This window comes from Salmo trutta, chromosome 34 (genome assembly GCF_901001165.1).
Source record: "Salmo trutta chromosome 34, fSalTru1.1, whole genome shotgun sequence".
Taxonomy (NCBI): Eukaryota; Metazoa; Chordata; class Actinopteri; order Salmoniformes; family Salmonidae; genus Salmo; species Salmo trutta.
In genome coordinates, this window is record NC_042990.1 from 41,654,822 (window position 1) to 41,664,551 (window position 9,730).

Here is a 9,730-nt window from a genome sequence, read left to right on the forward strand (position 1 = left end):
AATGTGTTCTACAGTACATATGACTGGTGGTAATGTGTTCTAAAGTACATATGACTGGTGGTAATGTGTTCTACAGTATATATGACTGGTGTTAATGTGTTCTACAGTACATATGGTGGTAATGTGTTCTACAGTACATATGGTGGTAATGTGTTCTACAGTACACATGACTGGTGGTAATGTGTTCTAAAGTACATATGACTGGTGGTAATGTATTCTAAAGTACATATGACTGGTGGTAATGTGTTCTACAGTACATATGACTGGTGGTAATGTGTTCTACAGTACATATGACTTGTGGTACTGTGTTCTACAGTACATATGAATGGTGGTAATGTGTTCTACAGTACATATGACTGGTGGTAATGTGTTCTACAGTACATATGGCTGGTGGTAATGTGTTCTACAGTACATATGGCTGGTGGTAATGTGTTCTACAGTACATATGACTGGTGGTAATGTGTTCTACAGTACATATGACTGGTGGTAATGTGTTCTACAGTACATATGACTGGTGGTAATGTATTCTACAGTACATATGACTGGTGGTAATGTACTGGTGGTGATGATGTAACAGCTGGCTGCACTTTGACTTTGTCTCATATGGCACCCTATTTCCGTTCATAGTGCACTACTTTTGACCAGAAGCCCTCTGGGTTTCCCTCTGGCCCCTGGTCTAAATTAGTGCACTGTGAAGGGAATAGGGTGCTATTTGGGATGCAGACCTATGTAACATATGCCGATATTCTCCTATTTTGGAGGCTTTTTTTTCTCTCTGAGTCATGAGGCACGTATGTGTGATGTACAGTGCCTTTCGGAAAGTATTCAGACCCCAGACTTTTTCCACAGAAAGCTACAGCCTTTCTCTAAAATGGATTACATTACATTTTTTCCTTCATCAATCTACACACAATAACCCATAATGACGAAGCAAAAACAGGTTTTTAGAATTTTTCGCAAATGTTTTACTAATAAAAAAAACAAAAATATATTAAATTTACATAAGGCCCATGTTAAATAAAGCCTGTTAGATGGTCATGTTAGAAGCCTGGCCCATGTTAAATAAAGCCTGTTCGGCGGCCAGGGTAGAAGCCTGGTCCATGTTAAATAAAGCCTGTTCGATGGCCATGTTAGAAGCCTGGCCCATGTTAAATAAAGCCTGTTAGATGGCCATGTTAGAAGCCTAGCCCATGTTAAATAAAGCCTGTTAGATGGCCATGTTAGAAGCCTAGCCCATGTTAAATAAAGCCTGTTAGATGGTCATGTTAGAAGCCTGGCCCACACTTCACATCTTAAAGCCTACACTTCACATCTTAATTGAATACTTCCATTACTCTCATGTTCTGCACATCCTCCATCCCCTCCTCACTCCTTCCCTCCTCCTCTCCTTCTCCCCTAACCACCTCTCCTCCTCTTCCTCACTTTCCTATTTCCCTCTTCCCTCCTCTCTTTCTCTCTCTCTCTCTCTCTTTTGTTCTTGCTATGGAGACAGGTTACTGATGGATAATGAATAGAGCTGAGGCTCTTTCACCACACTGAGTGTATTTTTACTGACACTTTTATGAGGCCTCAGGGGCTACACACACACACACACACACACACACACACACACACACACACACACACTCACACACACAAACACACACACACACACACACACACACACAGTGAGTGAAAGGGACATATTGGTAAAGGCTCATGGGGTTACAGTGACACACTCACACAAGTACACATTATTTAGAAACAACGCAGGGGAGAAAGAGGGAGAGGAGAGGGGAAAGGAGAGGGGAAAGGAGCGAGAGAGTGAAGGAGAGTGGAAAGGAGAGAGAGAGAAGGAGAGAGGAAAGGAGGGAGAGGGGAAAGGAGAGAGAGAGAGAAGGAGAGTGGAATGGAGAGAGGAAAGGAGAGAGAGAGAAGGAGAGGGGAAAGGAGAGAGAGAAGGAGAGGGGAAAGGAGAGAGGAAAGGAGAGAGAAAGAAGGAGAGGGGAAAGGAGAGAGAAGGAGAGAGAGAGAAGGAGAGGGGAAAGGAGAGAGGAAAGGAGAGAGAGAGAAGGAGAGGGGAAAGGAGAGAAGAAAAGAGAGAGAAAGAAGGAGAGGGGAAAGGAGAGAGAGAGAATGAGTGTAAAGGAGAGAGAGGAGGAGAGTGGAAAGGAGAGAGAGAGAGAAGGAGAGTGGAAAGGAGAGAGAGAGAGAAGGAGAGTGGAAAGGAGAGTGAGAGAAGGAGAGGGGAAAGGAGAGAGAGAAGGAGAGGGGAAAGGAGAGAGAGAAGGAGAGTGGAAAGGAGAGAAGAAAAGAGAGAGAAAGAAGGAGAGGGGAAAGGAGAGAGAGAGAATGAGTGTAAAGGAGAGAGAGGAGGAGAGTGGAAAGGAGAGAGAGAGAGAAGGAGAGTGGAAAGGAGAGAGAGAGAGAAGGAGAGTGGAAAGGAGAGTGGAAAGGAGAGAGGAAAGGAGAGAGAGAGAAGGAGAGGGGAAAGGAGAGAGAGGGAAGGAGATAGGAAAGGAGGGAGAGGGGAAAGGAGAGAGAGAGAAGGAGAGGGGAAAGGATAGAGAAGGAAAGAGGAAAGAAGAGAGAGAGAGGAGAGTGGAAAGGAGACAGATAGGAGGAGAGGGGAAAGGAGAAAGAGAGGAGGAGAGGGGAAAGGAGAGAGAGAGAAGGAAAGGGGAAAGGAGAGAGAGAAGAGAGGAAAGGAGAGAGAGAGAGAAGGAGAGTGGAAAGGAGAGTGGAAAGGAGAGAGAGAGAAGGAGAGGGGAAAGGAGAGAGAGAGAAGGAAAGGGGAAAGGAGAGAGAGAAGAAGAGAGGAAAGGAGAGAGAGAGAGGAGGAGAGTGGAAAGGAGGCATTCTCTATCATTTCAGATCCAGCCCTCTCTCCATTCTCTATCATTTCAGATCGAGCCCTCTCTCTCTATTCTCTATCATTTCAGATCCAGCCCTCTCTCTCCATTCTCTATCATTTCAGATCCAGTCCTCTCTCCATTCTCTATCATTTCAGATCCAGCCCTCTCTCCATTCTCTATCATTTCAGATCCAGCCCTCTCTCTCCATTCTCTATCATTTCAGATCCAGCCCTCTCTCCATTCTCCATCATTTCAGATCCATTTCAGATCCTCTCCATTCTCTACCACCTGATGGTACAGGTTAGGATTTGTGGACAGTGAGCGTTGTCTTACATTAGACGTTGGTTGAGAGATGAGCGTTAACTAGGAGTGGGGGAGTCTGAGTTGATCCTAGATCTGTGTCTATACGGCATCTTCTATTCTGAGCTGGACCTGGGGAGCTGGACCTGGGGAGCTGGACCTGGGGAGCTGGACCTGGGGAGCTGGACCTGGGGAGCTGGCACTGGGGAGCTGGCACTGGGGAGCTGGACCTGGGGAGCTGGACCTGGGGAGCTGGCACTGGGGAGCTGGCACTGGGGAGCTGGCACTGGGGAGCTGGAGATAAGGAGCTGGGCCTGGGGAGCAGGACCTGGGGAGCTGGACCTGGGGAGCTGGACCTGGGGAGTTAAGGAGCTGGACCTGGGGAGTTAAGGAGCTGGACCTGGGGAGTTAAGGAGCTGGACCTGGGGAGTTAAGGAGATGGATCTGGGGAGTTAAGGAGCTTAAAGAGAAGATATGACATGGTTAAACAAATAGTTTAACCATGCCAAGACAGTGATGAGTGTGGGAGTTGTGTGTGTGTGTGTGTTTGTGTCCTACAGCTCCTATAACCACCAGCCAATTAACTACCAATAATGACCTTAACCCCTGTTCCATGAGAGATGAGGTCACACAGGGCATGACCTTAACCCCTGGTCCATGAGAGATGAGGTCACACAGGGCATGACCTTAACCCCTGCCCAATGAGAGATGAGGTCACACAGGGCATGACCTTAACCCCTGCCCAATGAGAGATGAGGTCACACAGGGCATGACCTTAACCCCTGGTCCATGAGAGATGAGGTCACACAGGGCATGACCTTAACCCCTGGTCCATGAGAGATGAGGTCACACAGGGTATTAGAAAGGAGAAAGCTCTCTGTCAAGTCAGATGCAAAGGTTTTTCCCAAAAATCTTTAAATAGCCTCTTTTGATAACACCTTGACTAGAGAGCTGCGTTCGAATACCAATACTAAGATGCTGTATACTACGTACTTAATGTGTATACACTACATACTATATACTATTAGTTGATTTTAGTATACTGTAAACAAACGGCATCCTTTCAGATGAGCGTACTAGCGCTTCGCCTGTCTACCGGAAGTTGATGCTGTTGCTATGCAACCTCTTACTAGCTTGTTAGCATAACAAATTCGTAGGTAGACATTTTAAGACTTCGGGTGTATTTGTTAAATTCAATCTGGAGTGCTCAGAGTGCACTCTGGGCGTTCATAAATTCAGAGTGTTGACAGATTGTCCATTTGTAAATTTGGGGGGGTGTTTTTGCTCATGGAGCGTTCAGAGCGGACACTGGACCCTCTGGCCGAGGAGTAGGGTTGATCCGAGCGTTTTGACCTCACAATGGCAGTCAAGCACCCAAGCTAACTGGCTAACATTGGCTATCTACCTCCAGACAGATAATGAGAGAACACCCCAATCTGACCATTTTACTCCCTCTAGCAGAGCTGGTTAGGCTGTTTTCATGTTATCCAGAGCGTTGGTGACTAACTGTGCTGCTGGGAACAATTTAATTAAGCTTTTTTTGCCGACGTTTACTGACACCGGACATATTCAACTGGTGTTGAGCGTTCGAAAAATTCCATTATTCTGCGCTCTGGTACTCAGACGAGAGTGCTCTGAAATTGGCGTAGATAGCCAGAGTGAATTTACCAACGCACCCGATTGTCAGCCAACATTTTATTTATTTCACCTTTATTTAACCAGGTAGGCCAGTTGAGAACAATTCCTTTATTTAACCAGGTAGGCCAGTTGAGAACAATTCCTTTATTTAACCAGGTAGGCCAGTTGAGAACAATTCCTTTATTTAACCAGGTAGGCCAGTTGAGAACAATTCCTTTATTTAACCAGGTAGGCCAGTTGAGAACAATTCCTTTATTTAACCAGGTAGGCCAGTTGAGAACAATTCCTTTATTTAACCAGGTAGGCCAGTTGAGAACAAGTCCTTTATTTAACCAGGTAGGCCAGTTGAGAACAAGTTCTCATTTACAACTGCGACCTGGCCAAGATAAAGCAAAGCAGTGCGACAAAAACAACACAGAGTTACAGATGGAATAAAGAAATGTACAGTCAATAACATTTTAGAAAAATCTATGTACAGTGTGTGCAAATGTAGAAGATAGGGAGGTAAGGCAATAAATAGGCCATAGAGGTGAAATAATTACAATTTAGCATTAACACTGGAGTGATAGATGTGCAGATGATGATGTGCAAGTAGAGATACTGGGGTGCAAAGGAGCAAGAGGATAAATAACAATGTGGGGATGAGGTAGGTAGATAGATGGGCTATTTACAGATGGGCTATGTACAGGTGCAGTGATCTGTTAGCTGGTCTGACAGCTGGTGCTTAAAGTTAGAGAGGGAGATATGAGTCTCCAGTTTCAGTGATTTTTGCAATTCGTTCCAGTCATTGGCAGCACAGAGAACTGGAAGGAATGGCGCCGAAAGAAAGTGTTGGCTTTGGGGATGACCAGTCAGATATACCTGCTGGAGCGCGTGCTACGGGTGGGTGTTGTTATGGTGACCAGTGAGCTGAGATAAGGCGGGGCTTTACCTAGCATAGACTTATAGATGACCTGGAGCCAGTGGGTCTGGCGATGAATATGTAGCGAGGGCCAGCCGACGAGAGCATACAGGTCGCAGTGGTGGGTAGTATATGGGGCTTTGGTGACAAAACGGATGGCACTGTGATAGACTGCTTCCAGTTTGCTGAGTAGAGTGTTGGAGGCTATTTTGTAAATGACATCACCAAAGTCAAGGATCGGTAGGATAGTCAGTTTTACGAGGGTATGTTTGGCAGCATGAGTAAAGGATGCTTTGTTGCGATATAGGAAGCCGATTGTAGATTTGATTTTGGATTGGAGATGCTTAATGTGAGTCTGGAAGGAGAGTTTACAGTCTAACCAGACACCTACGTATTTGTAGTTGTCCACATAGTCAGAACCGTCCAGAGTAGTGATGCTAGTCGGGCGGGTGCGGGCAGCGATCGGTTGAAGAGCATGCACTTAGTTTTACTAGCATTTAAGAGCAGTTGAAGGCCACGGAAGAAGTGTTGTATGGCATTGAAGGTTGTTTGGAGGTTTGTTAACACAATGTCCAAAGACGGGCCAGATGTATACAGAATGGTGTCGTCTGTAAGGTAACGGATTTGAAAAAGTAATTACTTTATTAAATAGCTCAACATAATTAGCTAAAGTAACGAGTTTGTATCTGCTCTCATTGGGCTTCAGTTGCATTTTTTTTTTTGCAATTCACATCACAAATAGTATGGTTAGTGCATTTAGTAAGATTATTCAAACACAGCTTAGATTTGTGTTTAGGGTAAATATTAAGGGTAGTGGTTAATATAGTATTAGATGTCCGTGTACTTCCCATCCCATAAACACAACCATCTCCTCATCCATCAGTGTTCATGAATAAAGACTTTAGTCTTTCCCTCATCTGATCATTATAGTCAGGGAAGAAGAGAGGACATCAAGAAGGTGACCATTATGGTACATTAGGATGCAGCTTTTTCCTCCTCAGAGCAATGACGAGCTTTATGAATCAAATACCAATGATCCCACAGCCTGCGTAACCACACGTCGATTACCCTCAAATTATCTATGGAAAATGATCACTATACAAGCCCAGTAATTAGCCAATCAAACCAAACCACCAACAGCAATAAACAAAACAACAGTAGAGACTCCAGTCTGAATCAACAAAACAACAGTAGAGACTCCAGTCTGAATCAACAAAACAACAGTAGAGACTCCAGTCTGAATCAACAAAACAACAGTAGAGACTCCAGTCTGAATCAACAAAACAACAGCAGAGACTCCAGTCTGAATCAACAAAACAACAGCAGAGACTCCAGTCTGAATCAACAAAACAACAGCAGAGACTCCAGTCTGAATCAACAAAACAACAGCAGCGACGCCAGTCTGAATCAACAAAACAACAGCAGAGACTCCAGTCTGAATCAACAAAACAACAGCAGAGACTCCAGTCTGAATCAACAAAACAACAGCAGAGACTCCAGTCTGAATCAACAAAACAACAGTAGAGACCAGTCTGAATCAACAAAACAACAGCAGAGACTCCAGTCTGAATCAACAAAACAACAGTAGAGACCAGTCTGAATCAACAAAACAACAGTAGAGACTCCAGTCTGAAATCAACAAAACAACAGCAGAGACTCCAGTCTGAATCAACAAAACAACAGTAGAGACTCCAGTCAGAATCAACAAAACAACAGTAGAGACCAGTCTGAATCAACAAAACAACAGTAGAGACCAGTCTGAATCAACAAAACAACAGTAGAGACTCCAGTCAGAATCAACAAAACAACAGTAGAGACCAGTCTGAATCAACAAAACAACAGTCTGTCTGAAGTGTGATATTGTTGAAATACAACTAAGTAAAACCCCCTTTGGAAGTGAGAGAATATAAAATTGTAAGTGTGCTTAATATTTCACTGGCCTGATGAAATATGCATTGTAGCCCAGAACGGAGGAAAAATGCAATGATTTGAAATGCATTATTTATTCATATAAACCTGGGGCGGATCGAGGCCTGAATGCTGATTGGCTGACAGACGTGGTATACCACAGGTATGACAAAACATTTATTTTTACTCCTCTAATGACGTTGGTAACCAGTTTACAATATAAAATACGGCGCAACGGGGATTTTGGGATATACGGCTAATATACCAAGGCTAAGAGATGTAGCCGCGCTGTACTCTGCGTTGCGTCGTGCACAAGAACGGCCCACAGTCGTGGTAAATTGGTCATATACCACACCCTCTTGGGCCTTATTACTTCATTTCATCGTGATTGGCCTGAGGGGCATTCTAGAGCGTGCATTATTTCCCTATAATGCACGGTATATCAGCGCGGTAGAACCCAATGGCTACGGTCCATTAGTACATGTTCTATGTCTGAGCTGCTTTTTCATAATATCAAGCTGTATACATTTTTTTTTTTTAAAACATCCATTACAAAGTTAAAATAGAGATGATTGAATTTATATTATAACATTATTCACTCCAATCTAAAGTAAGAACATCAAGACAATAAAGTACCAACATCAACAAAAAGGAAAGTATGCATAAAACAAGTATTTATTACAAAGCTAAAAACAGAGGCAAACTAATTAATGTACTAATTAAACAATAATATAAAAATAATAAAAAAAATAAACAAACAAAAATCGAAGACAAATCATTTAAAATGGCCGCCGTCTCATTGGGTTAAGGGTTAGAAGATGTTCTGTCTGGGGCCTCGGGCCGCCCGGCTGAATCCTGGTGGTGCTGTAGGGTTGGACGGGAGAAGGGTATCAGTACCACTGGGATGGCTGTGCTGTCAGCTGACAAAGAGGTCAACAAAAGGCAGACTGTTAGCTGAATAGTTTGCCAACGTATGAACTGTTTTCTGTTAGCTTGTTGTAAACATAATGTGCCTTCTAATTCAGGTATCATTGAAATAGAACAAAATGGTATTCAGTTGAATACCAATATTCAGTTGAAAGCTGTTTAATTAAAGCAATTGCTTCTGACATTTGACATTTGAATGTGCGTTGTTAAAAATCATTCAACAAGCAGTGTTTTCAAAAAAACATTAAAAATCTGTTTGTCAAAAGTCAATACAGTGTACGCCTGGTTAAACACATCTGGATTCCATGCTGAGCCCAACAGGGCTAGGCAAGGGACAATCACTGAAATCAAAAACTACATCTATACTGTCTAGAGGCAAGCGCATTATCTGCCTAATAAAGTCACACACACACACACACACACACACACACACACACACACACACACACACACACATAACATAATGTGATGTCAACAGATATGTTTCTGAAAAGTCTATCTTAAAAGGACGTCAGTGTTTCTTAGAGCACAGCGTGCCCTACTCAATGTTTTACCAAGGCGAAGGATTACAAACTCTGATTTACCACAGACAGACAGACAGACAGACAGACAGACAGACAGACAGACAGACAGACAGACAGACAGACAGACAGACAGACAGACAGACAGACAGACAGACAGACAGACAGACAGACAGACAGTCTGACAAACAGTCTGACAGACAGTCTGACAGACAGTCTGACTGTAGAGAGACTGAACCCACTAATACACACTGTAGAGAGACTGACTCCACTAATACACACTGTAGAGAGTCTGAGCCCAGCCATTTGTGTTCCAGTCTGTCGGTCCTGTGGTCCGGTGAGTCAGTGTTCCAGTCCGTCTGTCTCTCTCTATAGCTGTATATCTTAACTCCAGCTCCTCATTCTCCCTGTGATCTGATAGGCCCAGAGGTTGGCCTATGCCTGCATCCCAAATGCACTATGTCCTTTTGACCAGAGCCCCTGTGGGCCCAGTAGAAGTGCACTCTGTAGGAATTAGGTTCCCATTTGACATGCAGACCCGACCCATTAACATTCATGTATGCATTGGATGTCAAGTGGTCTGAATATTCAGGCATCAGAGGTCAGGGAAGGGGAGGGGGGAGAGGGTAGATGGGGGGAGAGGGAAGAGGGTAGACGGGGGGAGAGGGGAGAGGGGAGGAAGAGAGAGGGTGTAGACGATC

The 9,730-nt window shown here is 44.1% G+C and overlaps 1 protein-coding gene across 1 annotated transcript in view; it reads right to left on the bottom strand.

Annotated features, from left to right (window-relative positions):
* Positions 1 to 8,245: 8,245 nt before the first annotated feature.
* The window catches only part of LOC115174155 (BCL-6 corepressor-like protein 1), a 39,187-nt gene continuing 37,702 nt past the window's right edge, over positions 8,246 to 9,730 (bottom strand). Inside the window, exon 7 of the mRNA XM_029732855.1 lies at positions 8,246 to 8,501. Coding sequence (XP_029588715.1) covers positions 8,386 to 8,501 — 116 coding nt within the window. The 3' untranslated portion in view covers positions 8,246 to 8,385. The remainder of the gene's footprint in view (positions 8,502 to 9,730) is intronic.